This window comes from Anoplolepis gracilipes, chromosome 8 (assembly GCF_047496725.1).
Source record: "Anoplolepis gracilipes chromosome 8, ASM4749672v1, whole genome shotgun sequence".
Taxonomy (NCBI): Eukaryota; Metazoa; Arthropoda; class Insecta; order Hymenoptera; family Formicidae; genus Anoplolepis; species Anoplolepis gracilipes.
Window position 1 is genome coordinate 11,369,210 of NC_132977.1, and position 21,331 is coordinate 11,390,540.

At 28.9% G+C, this 21,331-nt stretch overlaps 4 protein-coding genes across 9 annotated transcripts; 3 read left to right on the forward strand and 1 right to left on the reverse strand.

Moving 5' to 3' along the window:
• Positions 1 to 4,486: 4,486 nt before the first annotated feature.
• On the forward strand, positions 4,487 to 5,593 carry LOC140668517 (uncharacterized). Of its 2 annotated transcripts, XM_072897586.1 has the most exons (5): positions 4,487 to 4,572; positions 4,651 to 4,752; positions 4,826 to 4,924; positions 5,109 to 5,257; positions 5,459 to 5,593. In XM_072897586.1, the coding sequence occupies exons 2-5, from the start codon at positions 4,689 to 4,691 to the stop codon at positions 5,576 to 5,578; spliced, it is 432 nt and encodes a 143-aa protein (XP_072753687.1). In that variant the 5' UTR covers positions 4,487 to 4,572; positions 4,651 to 4,688; the 3' UTR covers positions 5,579 to 5,593. The 2 variants fall into 2 exon arrangements, with proteins under 2 accessions (XP_072753687.1, XP_072753686.1); XM_072897585.1 differs by having other exon boundaries at positions 4,547 to 4,752.
• Positions 5,542 to 6,880, forward strand: Nrk1 (nicotinamide riboside kinase). Its single transcript, XM_072897584.1, has 2 exons — positions 5,542 to 5,679; positions 6,166 to 6,880. The coding sequence occupies exons 1-2, from the start codon at positions 5,647 to 5,649 to the stop codon at positions 6,730 to 6,732; spliced, it is 600 nt and encodes a 199-aa protein (XP_072753685.1). The 5' UTR covers positions 5,542 to 5,646; the 3' UTR covers positions 6,733 to 6,880.
• Positions 6,881 to 7,517: 637 nt separating this feature from the next.
• Csn3 (COP9 signalosome subunit 3) lies at positions 7,518 to 10,523 on the reverse strand. The gene is made up of 4 exons (XM_072897583.1): positions 10,119 to 10,523; positions 9,658 to 9,915; positions 8,459 to 9,183; positions 7,518 to 8,034 (listed from the first exon to the last, which is right to left on the reverse strand). The coding sequence occupies exons 1-4, from the start codon at positions 10,171 to 10,173 to the stop codon at positions 7,738 to 7,740; spliced, it is 1,335 nt and encodes a 444-aa protein (XP_072753684.1). The 5' UTR covers positions 10,174 to 10,523; the 3' UTR covers positions 7,518 to 7,737.
• A 124-nt stretch (positions 10,524 to 10,647) lies between these two features.
• LOC140668514 (IQ and AAA domain-containing protein 1-like) lies at positions 10,648 to 18,776 on the forward strand. Of its 5 annotated transcripts, none has more exons than XM_072897579.1 (11): positions 10,648 to 11,000; positions 11,104 to 11,614; positions 12,263 to 12,473; positions 14,298 to 14,575; positions 14,852 to 15,161; positions 15,485 to 15,769; positions 16,046 to 16,290; positions 16,653 to 16,940; positions 17,291 to 17,383; positions 17,475 to 17,592; positions 17,889 to 18,776. In XM_072897579.1, exons 2-11 carry the CDS (start codon positions 11,111 to 11,113, stop codon positions 17,996 to 17,998), a joined length of 2,442 nt encoding a protein of 813 aa, XP_072753680.1. In that variant the 5' UTR covers positions 10,648 to 11,000; positions 11,104 to 11,110; the 3' UTR covers positions 17,999 to 18,776. The 5 variants fall into 5 exon arrangements, 4 of the variants coding, with proteins under 4 accessions (XP_072753680.1, XP_072753682.1, XP_072753681.1 ...); XM_072897581.1 differs by having other exon boundaries at positions 15,485 to 15,661; XM_072897580.1 differs by having other exon boundaries at positions 17,851 to 17,997.
• Positions 18,777 to 21,331: the final 2,555 nt, after the last annotated feature.

Here is a 21,331-nt window from a genome sequence, read left to right on the forward strand (position 1 = left end):
AGTTTAATTATGAAAAACATAAAAAAATGTAACTTATTTATTGTATGTACGTATATAATATGCATATCTTTTATATTAAGATGTATATTATACAGGTATAACCTTGTATTTATGTTATATATTATGTTATATATTATATTGCATAAGATTATATGAACATTAAATATAAATTTTAATATAATATTATATTATTAAAATAGTATAAGATATTATTGCGTAAGAGATAGATTTAAGTTGCGTTATATTATATGTATAAATTATATTTATTATATACTTATTGTAAAAAGTAAAATTACACGAAATGGAAGAATACGTACAATAACATAAAATTCCATTAAAATTTTAGATTTTCTTAATTGAGAGAGACGTATCGATAAATTTATTAATAATTCGATTTTTTGGTCGTGATATAGACTATATCAATTACGTTTTAAAAATTTTTAATAAATTATATAGGTCAATTTCGGATATTTCGTATAATTCCATGTAATAAAATTATTTTGAATTAAAAATTAAAATTATATTTTATATTAAATTTTGTATACACCTGCGCTAGCTCCTAATTGCCTTTCTCAGTGACGTTTTAATTAAATTTTGTAAAATATATTTGTAATATAATTAATTCTCTATATGTAACATTGAATTAATTATACATAATATGTATATTGTGCATTTTACAATGTATTTTATACATTTTGTATAATATATTTTATATTAAATTTTATATCATATTCATTCTTTGCGAATACATTATCTTATTTCGGTATGGCGTTTCTAATTTCTTAAACTGAATAATTCATGCAGACTCGATCGATAGCTAATGAATCTTTTCGATTTTCGATCGAATAGAGAATTCGAATTTCGTTTACCACGCAACATTTCGCAATATCTTATTGACTTAGTGATTTCTTTCTTTTCGCATCCTTCTAGCATTCTCATCGCATATCCTTCCGGTTATGTCTTATCTTTAATTTTTAATAAGGCATCGAAATTAATTAACCGAGATCATTGTTGCAAGAGGCTCTTATATAATTATGAACATAATTATAATATAATTTTATTTTATTTAATTACTGTAATTCTATTCATCAGTTGACTCATTTAATTCATTTATTTGTCGCTTTGAATTTACAATTTTAAGAGCAGGACGTTTGATATATTAATTTGGAGAAAAGAAACTTTATTAATTACTGTTAATTAAGTTAATTTAGGTATCGTTCTTTCCACCGATTACAGCGATACCTTTTTTGCGAAATATGTTTTCCTAATAACTAAGAAGCGAACTTTCCAGCGTTTTTAAATACATTACCACTCGTGAAGTACATTGTCGATATCTATGTAAAATATTTTATTAATGAAAATTGAACATTCGACGATATTAGAAGACACATATTATTAATCGCGTATGAGTATGTCAATTGCATAATCGGCATTAATTAACAGTAATTAATAAAGTTTCTTTTCTCGAAATTAGTGTATCAAACGTCCTGCTATTAAAATGTAAAGTCAAAGCGACAAATAGATGAATTAAATGAGTCAACTGATAAATAGAATTACAATAAGTAAATAAAATAAAATTATATTATAATTATGTATTCATATAAGTATATTTATAATATAATTTTATTTTATTTAATTATTGTAATTCTATTTATCAGTTGACTCATTTAATTCATCTATTTGTCGCTTTGACTTTACAATTTTAATAGCAGGACGTTTGATACACTAATTTCGAGAAAAAAAACTTTATTAATTACTGTTAATTAATGCCGATTATGCAATTGACATGCTCATTACGCGATTAATAATATGTGTCTTTTAATATCCTCGAAAGTTCAATTTTTATTAATAAAATATTTTACATAAATATCGGCAACATAGTTCACGAGCAGTAATGTATTTTAAATCGCTCGAAAATTCGCTTCTGAATGAATAGGAAAACATGATTCGCAAAGAAGGTATCGCTAAAATCCGCGGGAAGAACGATACCTTCTTTGCGGATTATGTTTTCCTATTCATTCAGAAGTGAATTTCCGAGCGTTTTAAAATACATTATTGCTCGTGAAGTACATTGCCCATATTTATGTAAAATATTTTATTAATAAAAACTGAATTATCGAGGATATTAAAAGACACATAATACTAATCGCGTACGAGTATATGTCAATTGCATAATCGGAATTAATTAACAATAATTAATAAAGTTTCTTTTCCCGAAATTAATATATCAAACGTCCTGCTATTAAAATTTTAAATTCAAAGCGACAAATAGATGAATTAAACGAGTCAATAGATGTATAAAATTACAGTAATAAAATAAAATAAAATTATATTATAAATATACTTATATAAGAGTCTCTTGCAACAATGATCTCGGATAATTAATTTTGATAAGTAATTTTCCTTTTCTTTTCGAATCACAATTAGTTGTTACAGAAAGCGTTTCGCATCAACTTTTTTATTAATAATACAAGGATTTATAAGATTAAATAATATAAAATAAATTATTTGTTTTTGAAAAGAGAGAGAGAGAGAGAGAGAGAGAGAGAGAGAGAGAGAGAGAGAGAGAGAGAGAGAGAATATAATTCATTGTTGTGTTTTCTCAATTTCTAATGTTATATTTATATATAACAATTATTTGTTAATGTGAAATATATGGGAAACATATTTCTACATTGATTTAAATACGAAACATATAATCCAACATATTATATCATCTTTCATATTTTAATCACAAGAATCTAATCCATTAAAATTATTTTTAAACTAATAAAATGCTCAGTGGAGGTTTGATCAAAATGATACGCCTCATAATTCAAATAATTTTTATTGTATCGCACAAGTTACGGTAACTTTAAATTATGTTTTCAATAAGACGAATAACTGATCATGAACAGCATTTCCTATCTTTATACATATAGTTTTATTAATAAAAGTTAAAAAGACGAACTTTCGAGCATATTAAAAGACGCATATTACTAATCGCGCACAAGTATGCCAACTGCATAGTTGGCGTTAATTAGCAGCAATTAATAAAATTTTCTCTTTTCCCGAAATTAGTGTCAAACATATTCTGTTGTTAAAATATTAAAAAACCAAATAATATTAAAAAACCAAATAGATGTATTAAACGTGTAAAATTGTATAAAATATTTTATTAATAAAAACTGAATTTTCAAGGATATTAGAAGACACATAATACTAATCGCGTACGAGTATATGTCAATTGCATAATCAGAATTAATTAACAATAATTAATAAAGTTTCATTTTTCAAATTTAATATATCAAACATCCTGCTATTAAAATTGTAAATTCAAAGCGACAAATAGATGAATTAAACAAGTCAATAGATGTATAAAATTACAGTAATTAAATAAAATAAAATTATATTATAAATATACTTATATATGAGTCTCTTGCAACAATGATCTCGGTTAATTAATTTTGATAAGTAATTTTCCTTTTCTTTTTAAATCACGATTAGTTGTTACAAAAAGTGTCTCGCATCAACTTTTTTATCAATAATACAAGAATTTATAAGATTAAATATTATAAAATAAATGGTTTGCTTTTGAAAAGAGAGAGAGAGAGAGAGAGAGAGAGAGAGAGAGAGAGAGAGAGAGAGAGAGAGAGAGAGAGAGAGGATATAATTCATCGTTGTGTTTTTTCAATTTTTAATGTTATATATAATTGTTAATGCCAAATATGTATATAAGAAACATATCTCTACATTTGTTTAAATATGAAACATATAATCCGACATATTATATTCTTCTAGTAACTTTACATATATATATATATATATATATATATATATATATATATATATATATATATATATATATATTTATATAAATACATATTAATAATTTTATTTTATTTAATTATTATAATATTATTCATTAGTTTAACGCGTTTAATTCACCTATTTGGTTTGTTATTTTTTTAACAACAGAATATGTTTGATACACTAATTTCGGGAAAATAAACTTTATTAATTACTGATAATTAATGCCGATTATGCAATTGACATACTCGTACGCGATTAGTAATATGTGTCTTCTCTAATATCGTCAAAAGTTCAATTTTTATTAATAAAATATTTTACGTAAATGTATTTCACGAGCAATAATATAGCTTAAAACGCTCGAAAATTCGCTTCTGAATGATTAGGAATACATGTTTCGCAAAGAAGGTATCGCTACAATTGGCGGGAAGAGCGATACCTTCTTTGCGAAATATGTTTTCCTAATAACGCAGAAGCGAATTTTCGAGCATTTTCAGGTACACTATTGCTCGTGAAATATTATGCATTATCCATTGAGAACATTCGTGGCCATTGGCTATGTAGTTCAATGTCCATGTTTTTATGTCCACAGAGGGCGTTTTGCTTTCAGGGATTACGTAAAACCGGGTCATGGCGTCTCTCAGGCTTCTCTTTGTCTTTAGTTATATTTTCTTCCTTATGTTTAGGTTAGGGATATGTGACTTACTTGGGTTGGTTATCTGGTGAATCTAGTGAAAAAGGAAAAAGTCACCATAAATGAAGTCTGTAATCTGTGTGAGAAATGTGCGAAGCTTTTTATACATCTGAAAATCATATTCTTCGAAATATATTTATGAATATATTTTTATCAAAATTTTTTAGCAAAAGGTGACCGCATCAAATTAAACATTCACCGAGAAATGTCTAATTCACTTGTACATAAAAGCCTGGAATTATTAAGCTACGAGAAAAATCCGCAAAAAGGTTAGTTTATTAATGTGTGTTATATTTGAAAATCAACGTGATGGAAATATTTTACATATATGATAATTTGTAGAACAAAAAAAAAGGAAAAAGCGAAAAGACGTCAGATATAAAGGAATTTTGGATCTAATTCCCACTAAACACAGGATCATCTCCAAACACGATAACACAGGTTAGCAATCATTTTCAATCATCTTTAAGCTGACTGCACAATCTAAAAAATAAGTTTTCTATATAAAAAAATTTACTATTAGATAAAAAAAATTATATATATATTATATAAAATTTAATATATATATTAAATTATTTAATAAATACAGGTGATTAAAAACTAAAATGATATAATTTTTTTAAAGATTCTGATACGGTTCTGGTTCGATCTAGCAAAACTACTGTTTATGAGACTCAGAAACGCATAGCTACTCATCAAGATCCTACTGATGAAAATATACAACGACTTCTTTTACTTAGCAATAATCGGATAAATCCTGAAACAGCAAACAAAGTATGAGAAATCTCCAAATTGCTTTTTCAAATTTATTAATTTTGCATTGCTTGTATTGCTTCTTAGCTACTGCAGTTACTCGAATTTATTAGACTTAAAATTGAAGCATGCATGCAATAAACAGAAATTGAAAGCAATGAAGGATTAAAAATACCTTGACATCTTTAGATGATAAAATAATGTTTTTTTGTTCTTTTTCAGTTATTACATCGTGCTGTCAAAAAGAGATATACCCGACAGCAGGAGAAACCTAAAGAATCAGAGGAGACAGCTTTCACTGAAGAGGACTTTAAGAAATTTGAACAGGAATATGTCCAGTAATTATTGATCGCGATATTAAATAAAAGAATAAAGCAATCAGTTGCTAAAATTAAAATAGAATCACGACAATGTTTGAAAGTGATCATCAAAAAGGAAAAGTGGTATTAATATTAACGTTTGTCTTATTTTTGTATTATACCATTTGGATTCTTGGTTTGCCATTCATCGATGATAATAGATTCAGATTTCTTTTTTACTCCCATGATCTGGCTTTGATGGTTCCCGCGAGTTTCGGTTTAATTTTCATTGGCAGTTTAATACTATTTACTGTGTATCACGTAAAACCACATTTGTCTCTACATAAAATAAAGAAGGAGGAGTAGCAATTTAATAGCAAATTGTCCTCGATGGTGTTGGCAAGCTGTGTTATCATAATACGTCATATGCGTCGCGCATGTAACGTATTATGTATGTACGTATATAACTCACTAATCCGATAATATAAAATACTGATAAGTGTCTATTACGTAATCTGTATTACATCATTCCGCGTTTGTTCTAAATTATTCAACAAGATAGCGTCTCTTTTCTGCCATATTTCTAACATATGCTGAGTGATATTGATGATTTAAAAAATAACGATGCAGTGGTTTGTCATCGGAATATCTGGAGCAACTTGTAGCGGGAAGAGCACATTGGCTAATAAGATCCATGAAAATTTTCCAAAATCTGTTATGGTGCGTCAAGACGATTATTTTTTGCCATCGGACGATCCCCGTCACATTAAGATACAGGAATTAAATCATTTAAATTGGGATCTGATAACGAGTTTGGATATGCAGAAAATGCATTCCGATATTATAAAGATACTTGAGTCTCGTAAAATTAATACGGCGATATCAAAGAAGACGGTACTGATACTGGATGGTTTTTTGCTCTTCCGACACAAAGAAATTACGGACTTGTGTGATCGTAAATATTTTTTGACATTGACAAAGGAACAATGTTGGGAACGAAGGAAAGATCGTAAATACGATCCGCCCGATGTACCGGGATATTTCGAAAAAGTGGTGTGGCCTGAATATATAAAATATAAAAATGAAATTATTCAAAATAGCGAATTGCACGAGACTATAACGTTTATCGATGGATCTAAGGATATGGAAGAGATTTATAAGATGGTTTTCCAGCAAATTAATCAACTGTTATCTTGAAACTGTATTCGATTCAGCTTTATATAAATTTATATTAAATAAGTACTATGAATTTAAAACGGGAAAGATTTTTTATACATATCCCGAAAAGAGATTGTAGAGATTTCATATTGTGTAGTGTCGTAAATTAAAAAGTTGTAATAATTTATTATCTCTTTTTCGATATTTCTTAAAGACCTTTCTTTCTCATTTAAGTAAGGTGTTTTTTGCGTTTAATGTTTTCTATAATATTTGTCGATTAACTTGTGCATGTACATAAAATCAAATTTCATCTTGTAAACTTTAATATATTTCTATTTTTAAAAGTATCAAAACTAGATTTGAATAAAATCATGCAATCAATGATATTGTAAATATGTAAATTTCGTTTGCCATATAATTTTTAATTCATTTACAATACTTTTCTTTTCATAACATCTGCAAGTCCTTCTGCGTCGATTGTATTTCACATTTTTTTAAAAGAGCAGTATAATAATTCCCAACAAATATTAATTTCCATAATTGAAGCATGTATATATATGTTAATTATGATAACTTATTGTGAATGTATTACTAATCAATTTAATTATCAATTTCAAGTTATTTGTACAAAACATATCCATTTCCTTTTATAATAATAAAAACATACCGTTAAAAGAACTTTAAGAATTATAATAATTTTATACAAATGTAATTTACAAGATAAAATTTAGTTTCAAGTTATATACGTTAGAGTATGATTTACAAAAATTATGATAAATAATTATTTGGGATTGATTATGAATATTATGAATAATAAAAAAAAATTAATTTTTCATACTATTATTGTAACTTAACTCAATGTAACTCTCAATTGTAAATATTTCTACAAAATAGGCGACACGTCAGCCGCAAAAATATTTCTCTGTAATTATTATTACTATAAAAAAAACAGGCTCTTATATAGTGAAGTCTTGACTCTCAACAAGAATTTCCTTGATTTCTTGTAATTTTTTAATAAAGATAACACACAACGACATATATATGTTACATAGAATAGGTGTTTTGTTTAATTTGACCTTGTGCATTTGTAACATTCGTTGGCGCAGGTCCTGCGGCTTGATCATCCTGCTCGTTCTGTCCGCAAGCTTTGCGAACATATTGCGGCGTAAGGACAACTTCCTCTTCCATTTCTAGCACTCGTTTGTCTAATTCTGTGCACGCTGCCATTTCCTTCTCAAAATTTGCCAGCATTTGAGGAGAATTGTATTTCTCAGGATCATCGTGAAACACTACCATACCATCCTTCTGATTAATAGTGGCAAAAATTTCGCCATCCTCAATCTGAAAATATATAAAAATATATATAATATATAAAAACCAATAAATGTGCAATTTAAGTTTATACAAATTGCAGATATCATACATGGAATGCTCTAATAAATTTTTCAAGACAGATTCTTTGATTTATATTAGAATATATTTTTTTTTTAAATATAGAACTCTAAATAAAAATGAGTCTCGGTATAGAACTGATTGAAATGATAGAGATAGCAAAAATGAAGCTTTACTAAAATTTTATTTTAAAATAAGTTTTCACTTTTTGCTTTTTTAATTATAAGATCGTCTATTTACAGAGATTACAAAAAAAAAATATCTTTTTGCTGAATAAAATTAGTGTACAAAACTGATCAAAATAAAAAAAATATTTGTTTAAGAGCTCTAATGATTGTAGGTTATTTTATACGTGTCGTGTCATGAAACCTACCATGCTTAAGATGTATTTTTCCGCTTCGGCGGGCCCCGACAGCTGAACTCTACTCGCAACATCACTTAAGCTAAGTGTGAGAAAAGTCTTAGTCAACCTTTGTATATTCTTTTTATATAAGAAAGCGAGCACTTGTTTCACGAGTCCCAAATTATGATCTCTCACAAACACTTGCTGATATTTGTTAATGATGGCCTGCACTTCATCGCAGCTGTTGACCAGGTAAGCTGTAGCCAATTCCTGATATTGTTGGCTCAATGGCTTGATATATCTGTTGATCACTTGGCTTGTATACCTTGGTAGGTTCGACACTTTTCCATGTAATATCAATGAGAGTAGAATATATTTTTTGTAAGCTTCCAGCATAATATAACTGACGGCCATCGCGGGCGTCGTCACGCACACTTCGAAGAAATATAATGCCCTATCATAATTCTTTAGCCCTGTATATATCATGCCGCCATAATAGTAATATAGTAAAAAGTATTTCGAATCAAATTGGCCTCCCTCCTGACTAATGCTCGTGATATCTACATCGAGAAATTCTAGCGCCGGTTTAAAGCACTTGGCCAGAAGACATAGCTGGCAAAGATCAGCATGTATTGAGGTCAGTTGACTTTCAAACAATCGTATTTTGCGTATCGCGCGACGCAACAAATCGATTCCTCGTAATGGCGTTTTCGATTCCAACAAGCTTTGTCTAAACAAATGACATAAATCTGCATCTGTAAAATATATTTTATTAATATCACATATAGCAATAAATAATAAATGTGATTAATATTGATACGAATTGGATTAACATCACAAATGTTTTAGAAAACTCAATTAAAATTTTCACAAGACATTTAAATACTTAGATCAATATAGATATTTAATATATTGAAAAAGTTTTCTCCATATTATAGACTTGAAAAATTAATAGACTTGATTTTCATAAACTAGATGAATTAGCATATCAATGTGTACTGTTTCAAAATAAAAATATAATTCAATTTTGGAATTTTTGGAGTTAAATTCTGCAAAAAGAAAATATTTCTTATATAATTAAGGAGCATATGTATATATCTAAGCGTAAATCTACAAGAGTTTCAATGTCAAATCTGATTACACAGTTACATTTAACTATACTATATAAGAATAACAACTAATATCATGACACCCGATCAAGTTCATAACAAAAGATTTGACATACTTACATATATCTGGTGCAAATCTAACTTGCTCCCCATTACATCCGATAATGAACTCCTGCACTTGATTAAACAATACCTTATGCGCATCTGGATTATTCCCATTAGAATTGGACAATGAAAATTTTGCGCAGAGTACTGCCAGGATACCTAACGAGTGCTGTTGCAGTTCCAATGTTTCCAAGACATTGTCCAAATGTTGCCCATTTTTCAATAATACTTCGTTGCTTTTGCTTATGATGTCATATAGCTCTCTAAAATTGCCTGCAAGTGTGACATATAAAGTTACATATAATCTGTCCATCATTATGCCTAAATATCTTCAAGTAGCAATAAGTATAAAATAAAACGTGTAAAAATGAAAAGTTTCCTTTTATTTTAAAGAAACGCAGCATTGCAACGAGGAATGCTTTGTCATTGAGGTTAGGTTGAGGTTAAAACCGTGATGATTTTTACGAGATCCATACCTTGTTTCGAGAGCGTCCGAACATTATTTACAAACTGCTCCAATGCCGATGCCATTACTGCGGATGCTCCCTTGTCATCACCCTCGGTTCAACTGAAGTCGACGATCGTCTATTTACAGGAATTACAAAATCGCGAGCGAACACTCAGCTGAAATGACTCGTTTTGAAACGAGGGGGATGTAGAACGCACGGCGCTGGCGAGAGGGTAGAATTTGAAGGTCTCTCTCATAATACACATGTGCCCGAAGGAATCGACCAATCACGTGTCCAATACAGGGAATGATATATGGCTGCCTTTATTAGATTTGTTTTTTTCTTTTTTTTTTGCAAACGCACACATTATCGCTCTATATCTCTACACGCATACTCCGTATATGTTAATCTGACAGAAAGCATCTTCCCGAAAAATCAGATAGGTGTAATCAATTAGATACTCCACTATTAGCACATATATGCGATCGATAATCATACTTGAAGATCGACAGAGTTGGCGAGCCAACTTTTCCAATTGATCTTGATGACCTCGCGCGGCGAAAGTGCGAAGTTTCGAGGCCGATAAAATAATAACAAGCTGACGCTAATGATAACAATGAGGATGAGTGCGAAAAGAATAATAATAATATACTAAGCGGATGTGGAGGATGTAATCTTTTCGATCGTTAGTTGATCAGACTGATTATTAGCTCAGTTGAATGTACGTTTTTACTTTCAAAAGATTTAGATCGATACGCGATTTTATTTTACATATAATCAGAGGGAGATTTTCCGATTCTCTTTCATCTATTCTTTTACCAATAAGTCATCAGGGGAGGTTTCCAATTTTTCCCTCCGTAGCTGTCGACGATTTCGGCCCCATGATATATCGTCATATCCAGTTGCCAGGTAACTAATACTCGTTAAATATAACGATTGACAGAGACAGACTTAATACGAATTTCACAAGTGCATTTGACGTTTTGTTTCGTTGACGTTTCGCTTCGCGAAGAGGAAGCATGTCGAGCGGGACGTACGACGAACTCTGGAGGGAGGCCCAGACGTTGCTCGCGGAGACGATCCAGGCGGATACGGTGCTCCAGGGTGCGAAGCCGCAAAAGGATCGTAAGAAGGCGCACGACGTTGTCGCGGCCCTGTATGTTCGATACATCCTAATCTGCAACAAACTCGAACAGTGTTATGATCAGGTGATACAACCGCAGAAACGTCTGTTGCTCGAGAGAGCATTGAACGCGGGTCTGGGCAGGATGTTGGAGCTCAAGCACGATTTGGTCAATATCGATCTATCGGAGTATAGCTATTACGACGACGTGTTGCTCGAGTGCGGTGTGACACCGCAGGAAGCCGAGATCCAGGTACCGAGGTATTATAGCCGCGAACGTGCCGTGGAAATCGCGGAGAGACGGAAATTCATCGAAGACACCCTCCGAAATTTAGGCACGCTTCAAGAGGCCGTGGTGCCGAAAAAAATTACCGAGTCGCAGGCTATACGACTTATTCAGGTAAATCGCAAAGTAAAAATCTAAAAAAAAAAAAACAGACGCTTGTATTTATATATATTTCGCGTTTCGGGTAAAAGCTACTGAAATGTGCGTAAATTTTTAATATTCAATAACGTATTTGTAATCGAAATAAGCTTAGTATTCCATAAATTAAGAAGAAATAAAATATTATTATTTATTATTATTATTATTATTATTTATTATTATTATTTAAAATTATTTTTTTATATATATGTTAAATTATTCAAATATTTCACACTTGGTTTCCCCTTATCGTTCCATAAATCATTCATAATTTTTAATAAATTATTCATACATTTTTATTATTTTTTTATACTTGCTTTTTTTTATATTTATAGTAATAAAATTAAAATTTTTTAAATAAAAATGTGAATAATGTCCACTCTTTGCACAAGAGTTTAAGTTATACCAGATTTATAAATCATTTATACAACTCTGTCTCGTCTATTTAAAAAAAATTTATAACGTAATAATTTAAAATGTATTTTATCATGCATAAATATACATTTTATTATTATTATGAAAAATTATTCACACACACATACACGCGCACGTGCGCGCTTCACGTGTGCGCACCATGTGCGCATTAAATTTATTTGTGATGCCGTCCATATTTTAATACTTCAGGCTCATGAACGAGCAAGACAAGGTAGAATGCGATATCAATTTATGAAAGAAATCCGCGAAATGAAAGAAAAATCGATTGCTAAACCAGAAGTCGCTGAAGAGGATGAAGCGAGTGAAAAGCTCGCAGCGCTGAAAATTCAGAAAGTATGGAAAGGGTATATAACTAGATGTCACATTCGAAAGAGACGCCTTGAAGAGATGCTATTGATAGGTAATAAATAATTGCGATTTTTAAATTGAAATTATTTTTCTATTGGAATAATATAAAAATAAAACTAAATGGGAACCTCATTATACTGAGTAATACAATTAAACAAACAACGCTAATAATTGGAATAAACATTCACTAATATCATGAAAAGATAACATCGTATATATTTGCTTTTAATAAGATCATATCTTAAATAGATTGTCAATAATTGTTAAACATGCTTTATTTAATTTATCGGTATCGCTCTGAAGATTTAAAGGTATTTTTTTGGTGTGAATTACCTCGGATATCAATCTTTTTTGCTTAAGAATATTTTATATTTTAATATTCCAATATCAAGAATATCTCCGAAATATTCTAAGGTTGTATGAGGATCTAGACGTATATTATTTTACACTGGAATAAATACTTGTCTTATATTAGAATAAAAATTTACACAGATTTATTAAAATAAAGAAGAACATAATTTATAAAAAGATTTATAAAATAATGTAACTATATATTATTCCCTACTTTAATAAATCTTCGTAAATTATTTATTACAATATAGAAGATTACGTCTATAAATTCTTCACACAACCTTCGGAATCTTTCGGAAATAATTTTTTGATATATGGAATATTAAAATATGAAGTATAACTATATTATACGAAGGACAAACAATATGTTTATTAAAAATAATAATTAAAGAACATTAAAAAAATTGTACTTTAGTCATCGCTTTTTAAATCACGATTTTAATTAGGACGATGTTGAAGTCTTGGATGAGGAACTATTCTTAGAAAAAAAATTGATATTTGACAATGAGATGATTTATATAAAACACCAAAAAATGCCTTAAATCTTCAGAGCGATACCGAAAAATTAAATAAAACATGTTTGACAATTAATCTATCTAAAATATGATTTTGTTTTGGTACTGTCTTTTGACCATTAGAAGCAAATATGTGCGCTGTTATGTTTTTATGACATTGATGGATGTTTATTCCAATTAACATTTAAATTCACTATCATTTGTACGTCGGTTATTCGGCTCTCCATCTGAATGAGTTACCTCTGGTTAGTTATTTTTTAGATTTATTTTACATTTTAGTTTGTTAACAGTTTAATAAATTTACTATATATCTGTTTTTACTATATATATGTTTTTTGTTTTGATTGCATCTCTCCTTACGTTATACACCGTTTAGAAGACTTCTTATTTTAGACGTTTGTGAGGATCGATCGAGATAGGTCAAGTAATTCGCAACTTGATGTAGGTATATTAATCGGTTATTAGTCCTTTTCTTTTATTTCATTTCATTTTATTGTTTTATAATTATTAAGTCACTGAAGAGAAGGCTCGAAAGGAGTCCGAAACGTATGAATTATTAATAATTTATAGATTGAATCATTTGTCGGAACTATTTCACGCTCTATATCCGTTCTTTATTGCCTAATTGTTTCTTTAATTGTATTACTCGGGAGTAATATTATAATCTAATCTAGTAATCTAACCTTTTCTTTTTTTTCTTTTAAAAAAGAAGAAAAAAATTAAAAATAAAAATGTTTTTAAATGAAAAATTCTTTAAAACAATTTAGGATTTTGTTTTGTAAAAATATATACAAACAACAATTCTCTCTCTCTCTCTCTCTCTCTCTCTCTCTCTCTCTCTCTCTCTCTCTCTCTCTCTCTTCTCTCTCTCTCTCTCTTTTCCCCGCCCTCCCTTTTCTCTCCAATATTATCTCATAAATATTTTTAGAAGCATTTACTTCGGTAAAAAGAAGCATATATACTACTTGTTTTATTTCAGTATAAATATTAATAATGCTAATTGTTTAAAGGAATGTTGCAGCCTAGTCAAACGATCACGGAAAATGCTAGACGAGCGGAAAGATTGAAGCAACAGAGATATGAAAAACAACTGGATTTTCAACAACAATATCAGGATTTGATACTGGAAGCGAAAGAGAGAATTCGTAACGAGAAAAGTGCCATTATGGAGGAAAATATCAGGAGCGAAATTCGAAATTGGATTGACACTTACTTTCAACAAACCGGAAAAATACCCGATTTACCATCCGCCGAAAGTGGTGGTTCGCGCATGATTTTCAGCAGACAGGTAAAATATTGCGTGAATATGAAAATGTCTAATGCGCTAAAACGATATAAAAAAATTTCCATCGCATAATCTATTTCTTTGGGTTATTTATATTGTATTGTATAAAATTAGAACGAAATATTTGATTATCAGAATTTACCGAATACATTTACCGAATTTATTTAATATATGAAAGAAATTTTCAAATTGTTTGGCTTACTATATATTTGCCAAGCATCTTATTGTCCATTTCAATTTTGCTCTAATATTTTGTCAACTATTGCCAACTTATTATAGGGAACCGAGAGTACCGTAAGCAAGTCCACCGCGATATCGTCGAAAGAATCGAAAAAATCAAAACGCTCGAAATCAAAGAAAGATAGTGAAACGGAGCAGTCGGAAGACGAGACGGATCTAGGATTTAAATCGGTCCCTTCCAATTTCCTACCGGAATTGATTCAAGCAAATCAGGAGTATCAGGACGTCTGGAGGGACAAGGATGAATCTGCGAATCCAATGCAGTTACCTTATCGCGATATGATAGAAGCGGAGAAGACGAGGGAAGTCGAGGATGAAATCAGAGTAGGTGTAGATCAGACGATAAGAGGTAAATAGATAAATAAAAAAATAGAAATTATAGTTCTTCAAGACAGAGTTATAAAAATCAAAATTAAAAATGACATAAGAATATCAATTTGATTTAAATAAAATTGTTTTACAAATTTTTTTATTTTTAAATTCTTTTTTTCACCTTATTTCAATCTTGTTGAAAAGTAAGCACTTGAATTTCTTTAGGATGTAAATACTCGACATAACCGTTCATTTTTTTGTATCAATTAAATTATGAGAAATAGAGAGGAATTATAAAGAATGTTGTATAAGATTAGAGTTTACCGACAACCACTTCTAATAACGCGATATTACAATTAGGTGATATAGAGGCTCTTCAAGCTGCGCTAGACAGGGACAGAGGATTCAAGGGAAAACGTGCGAAGAAACCACAGAAACGTGTTCGCAGGAGCGGAAAGAAAAATAAGAGAAAGAAAGAGAAAGATTTAACGCCCGATAGGACAACCGAGTCTCTTTTCGAAGAGCTTCTCACGCAAGGTATTATTAAGCTCCACCACGTAGTCTCTCTGGATGAATTCAAGGGCGAAAAATCTTTCGTGAACTATGATCTTTGTATGAAGGAGAAAGACCCTCTTCCGGCGCTCGGTACGCAAGTTTCAACTTTAGATACGTACATAACATTTAAATTGGTCCTCTTATATTAGTTCTAAGATCATTATGTTCCACGGTAATGTGAGAAACAGATATTTTACTTTATTTTCGTACTTTTAATAGATACTATCTATAACAAATAAAACTTTCCTTCGATATTTTTTCCCTGGAAAAGAACTATTTTTTAAATTTATTGAAGATTTTAACTGTAAAATATTTTCGGATCAATTTGAAGCACACGCTTTATGAAAATTAATTGAATTGTATCAGGTGACATAAGGCAACTAATTGCCGAATACTGCATACTTCCGCTGGGCAATCAAGTCTTGAGAGAATTCACACCACTCGTACGATCTGTTCTGATAGCTGGTCCGCACGGTAGCGGCAAAAAGTTGTTGGTGAACGCGATCTGTACGGAACTCGGAGCTACGTTCTTCGACATCACGCCGGCAAATATCGCCGGCAAGTATCCCGGCAAATCGGGATTGATCATGCTTGTGCATTTAATCTCGAAGGTTTGTATCAGAGCTATAGAAAATATACCCAATTAAACTTCGAATAATTATCTAAAGTTTTGTAAAATATTTGACATTTTTTGGATATTTAATTAATGTAATTATTTATTCAAGTAATCTTTATCCAAGGCGACTTATGAAGTTATGACGAAATGGATGGTAGCAAAAGGTATTCACATGAACTGGACTTCTCGCAACGTGAAAATTTGTTAAAAAATCAAGTAATAATATTGTCTTCGGATTATTTACGTCGTGCAGTTCTATTGATTTACGAAGATTTAAATTTAGACAGTTGTATATTTAAACAATTATTCATCTAGGAATCGCACTTATAACATTAGGAAAATTTTTTACTGTTAAAGGTATCACGATTACTGCAGCCGTCAGTGATTTTTATGGACGATGCAGAAAAACCGTTTGTAAAAAAAGTACCGAAAACAGATAAAACTGATCCGAAACGTTTGAAAAAAGATCTACCGAAGCTCGTCAAGAATATCACGGGTGAGGACAGAGTTCTGCTTATTGGGACATCCAACAAACCTTGGGATGGCGATCAAAAACTCTTATATCAGACTTACGACAAAGTCATTTACATTCCTAGACCAGACTATGGCACTGTGTCTCTTATATGGAAGGATCTATTGTACAAAGTGAGTAAAAGTATTATGTTGCACAGAAGTTGATATTATTTACAAAAATCAGAATTTTTTTTAGAAATAATTAAAAATATATGTGCAGAGATATTTGTTATATAAATATTACACATTATTACAATCTTCTGTACAACAATATACCTTATTTGATACATTTTGTTAATCGTCACTATTTAAAAAATTTATAATTGATATTTGTATTCGTCTAAATTTATTATGTATTTTAGAAAAAATAAGATATAGACTAAAATTAATAATTTTTTTCACTTATATAATTTTATTAATTTTTTTATCTTTAATTAAGATTAATAATTTTTTCACATAAATTTTACAGTATTTTTTTCTAGTACTCGGGTATTAATCGTCAATTTGATACATCGGCTATGGCTAAAGCATGCGACGGTTTTACAGTTGGCACCATTTTAGCAACAATTAACGAGGTTGATAATTATAATTACAAATCTTGACTTTACAACATTAATTTGTACACATGATGTTATCTCAAATTTAATATTTCCTATTATGATGCAGGTTATGACTACAAAACGTATGGTACAACTACGAACTCATCCTTTAACACATGCCGAGTTGGTAAATGCGTTGAGTTCCAAGGATCCAGTGTATCGCGAAGAGGAAGATGCATTTCTAGGTTTGTAATAATCTTACATGTGTATATGTATATGTATGTATATATATATATATATATATATATATATGGTATATTCATGTTGTTTAAAATATTTGCTCGAAGAAAGATATAAATAGGGAGATATGGTTTTTTTTTTTTCAATATCATATATATTATTGCTTATATTGAGATAATTTGTTAAAATCATAAATACCATGTCTAAATAAGTATATGTATATGATTTACTGAATTCACTTTTTTATTTTTATAACTTTGAAGACTTCCAGCAATTTTAAACTTGAAATTTAACGATACAGCCTGGTTTTCTAAAACGCCAACCTGTCGACGAAAACAAAAAGCTATTGAATTGGAAATCGAGAAATTGAACGAAGCAAATGAATCGCAAAAAAAGAAAGGAGCAAAATAGAGCATGTAAATATCTTATGTAATAAGGTTCGTATTTCATTATGATATAATTATTGACTCGATTTTTTATGCATAATATACTTATACGTCGATAGAGAAAAGAAAAGGAAGAGAATAAAAGAATAATTTCGGCTCACTATTCTTTTTGTCTAAACAGATTTAAATACAAATTTTTTTCTGCTTAAAACAGCAGAGTTAATTTAATTAATAACAAAAACTTCTGTTGATCTAATATATTTCAAGAAGTAATAAATAATATCGCATTTATTGAAATAAAATAGTGACTAATGTTCTAAATCTAAGAATATGATCTTTCTTATTCTTCATATGAGTCTATATTTTGTATTACTAGTTTATTAATTCGTTCTTTGTCGTGTAAGAAATAGATTATTTTCTGTTAGATTATTTATTTTGCATAGTCTGTTCGAGAAAATACCTATCTGATAAATTTGTACAAAAATTGCGAACACATGATCGTCGTATGCCACAGGTCAAAGCTGACCAAAGTTTTTACATCACATGATTACGTTTTTTAAAATAACATACAGACGATTCATGTAAATCTATAAATACATTTTGTGCACGTATATGTATATGTATATGCATATGGATATGCATACGCATACACATATTGTAGATTTATATGAATCGTCTATATGTTATTTCAAAGAACGTAATCATTTGGTACAATAACTTTGGTCACGCTTTTATATATAAATATATATATTTTTTTTCTTTTAATTTTCATATTTTTTACAAATAATTTTTTTCATATAGAATTTTACTATATGTGTACATATTTGTTTTATAGAAAAATGATATATGTTCCAGAAAAGATAATAGTACTGAGCAAAAAAAAAAAGAATATTTTATAATATTATATATTTTTTTTAAAAGATCTATATATATAATAAAACAAATATTATATTATATTATTATATAATATAATATACATATAACAAATATTATATTATATTATTACAATATATTTGTTTTATTATATATATAGATCTTTAAAGAAAAATATTATATAATATTATTTTTTTTTTTTTTTTTGCTCAGTACTATTATCTTTTCTGGAACATATATCATTTTGTTTATTTCTCTTTTGCGCAGTACTATTATTTTTTCTAGAGCATATATAATTTTTTCTATAAAACAAGTACACATATAGTAAAATTTTATATGAAAAAAATAATTTGTATAAAATATGAACATTTTTTTAAAGTATTTTGATTTTTTTGTACTGACACATAATAGTTTTCTTTTGTCGTATGACTTTTATAATAATCAATTTTGTCGTATGACTTTTATAATTTCATTAATTTATAAATAATACATTGAATTCTTGCTTCAGAATTCAATAAGTTCAATTATGAAGCAAGATAAACCGGTATATATAATTTTGTTCTCGTCATCATGTTCACGTGATATGTTGCGTGACAGCAAATACAAGACTGCATGCCGAATAATCGATAATCTCTGTTGCAACTCGATGATTCCCTGTCGAGAAAGAGATGTAAACGTTGTCTTTGATTAGCACCACTGTAATTCGCATCGTCATCATTCACAAAGTGGTATCTGCGGTGCTAAACAGGATGCCTCCTGCTTGGCTTTAGACGATGCCACACAAAAGTCTCGTTAAGCGACGATTAGTTATCTTGTGCACTTTCTTCGGCGATAAAATTAGGCTGTCACTTTAGTCGAGTCTATTGTTACATTGGAAAAGAAGTTCGTCGCAACTATAAAATTGTTTATGCTTCTCGACGAAATTTAATTTTTCCTTTTGTATATGTGAACTTTAATGATCCTTTAACTTCAAGAATGACAAATAAAATAAGGTTTCTAAATTTTTAAACGTAAGATTTTAAGAAGTTAAAGTAATTATAATAATTAAATATCAAATTATTTATCCTTTTAATAAATAAAACACATTGAAATAAAAAGAAAAACTTTTTCTTATCTTGTGAATCTTATCTCGATACGAATTATTTATTATATGTAAGATTGTGTGATGATTTCTTTTAAATATGTTCACCACATGACAAGATATAAACTATTTCTCATTTTCAGTGTAAAGGCGCTTCATTCATTTTGTGTAATAATAATCTTGCAATTAAGTAATTGAACGGTCAAATTGACGTTCGTAGTCTCACGCGAAGATTCCTTACTAAAGTTATTTAGACAGAAGAAATTTTCCTTCTTTTAACACCATTTGTCATGTGTTGATGAGATAAAATAAAATTTAATAATGTATTCCTTTATAAATAATACAAAATTGAAAATTATTATCTCGAAATCTTAGTTGAGAAAAATTTTGAAGGGATTTTTCAATTAGAGACTAAAAAGTTTATAGCAAAAGAATTTGTAATTAAAGTTGAGATTGCAACACTTTGCATCGAGAATTAGACAAGTATATGTAAACATAAAGATATAAGATGCAAATCTATGATTTATGTAATAATTTTTTGAAAAACATAAAAAAGCAAATCTGTGCTATAAAATCATTTGACATTAAATTTAAAAACATAAGTGAAATGTAAGTATATATCTTATCGTTACAAGATCTATATTATATAAATATTAGGAGTGATGATTATACATTCGTGTGATTTTGCCAACATAAATGAGAAATAAGTTGATGTAAAGTTATTGAATGATATTTGTCAAAATTAAATTGTCTACCAAAATACAAGTAGATAAGACGGTGAGAAAAAATAGTGCTATAAATATCTCGTAAAGTTTATTAGTACGATATGAATTGCAGTTTAATCTGTTTTTTGTGTCTCGACGGAATTTCAATATATTTTTAAAAAAGAAATTTTTTACATTATGTTATGCCGGTTATATCTCCTGATTATTAAATATTTTTTATTACAAAACTTTTGAATGTATTAATAATGAATAAAATTAATGAGAATAATAATTGTTTTAATATAAATTAATGAAAAACCGCTTATTAAAAAAGGAAAAAAAAATTAAATTTTGTATTAATTGAGAAATAAATTCTTGTATCTATTTATACATAGAATTTATATATAGAATGTACGAGAACAAAAGATAAAATTTTGATCGATTTATAACATAAGTTGAACTTGTGTACGATCAAGTTGAATTTGTGCTATTTATAAAAATTGATCGAAATCTTATCTTTCGTTCTCGTACTTTTTGTGTATAAATATACACAAAAATTTATTTCTCAATTAATACAAAATTTAATTCTTCGCAAAATCACACAAATGTATAATCATTATTCCTAATATTTATATAATACAGACCTTGTAACGATAAGATGTTTATTTACATTTCACTGATGTTTTTAAATTTAATGCCA

Coding starts and splice junctions, on each gene's coding strand:
- Nrk1 (XM_072897584.1), top strand. CDS start 5,647: ATGTTTGAAAGTGATCATCAAAAAGGAAAAGTG. Junction 5,680..6,165: donor ATCATCAAAAAGGAAAAGTG/GTATTAATATTA, acceptor ATAACGATGCAG/TGGTTTGTCATCGGAATATC.
- Csn3 (XM_072897583.1), bottom strand. CDS start 10,173: ATGGCATCGGCATTGGAGCAGTTTGTAAATAATGTTCGGACGCTCTCG. Junction 9,916..10,118: donor TCGGACGCTCTCGAAACAAG/GTATGGATCTCG, acceptor TCACACTTGCAG/GCAATTTTAGAGAGCTATAT. Junction 9,184..9,657: donor TAGATTTGCACCAGATATAT/GTAAGTATGTCA, acceptor TATATTTTACAG/ATGCAGATTTATGTCATTTG.
- LOC140668514 (XM_072897579.1), top strand. CDS start 11,111: ATGTCGAGCGGGACGTACGACGAACTCTGGAGGGAGGCCCAGACGTTG. Junction 15,162..15,484: donor TGTAGATCAGACGATAAGAG/GTAAATAGATAA, acceptor TATTACAATTAG/GTGATATAGAGGCTCTTCAA. Junction 17,384..17,474: donor TTTTAGCAACAATTAACGAG/GTTGATAATTAT, acceptor ATTATGATGCAG/GTTATGACTACAAAACGTAT.
- LOC140668517 (XM_072897586.1), top strand. CDS start 4,689: ATGTCTAATTCACTTGTACATAAAAGCCTGGAATTATTAAGCTACGAG. Junction 4,753..4,825: donor CGAGAAAAATCCGCAAAAAG/GTTAGTTTATTA, acceptor GATAATTTGTAG/AACAAAAAAAAAGGAAAAAG. Junction 5,258..5,458: donor ATCCTGAAACAGCAAACAAA/GTATGAGAAATC, acceptor GTTCTTTTTCAG/TTATTACATCGTGCTGTCAA.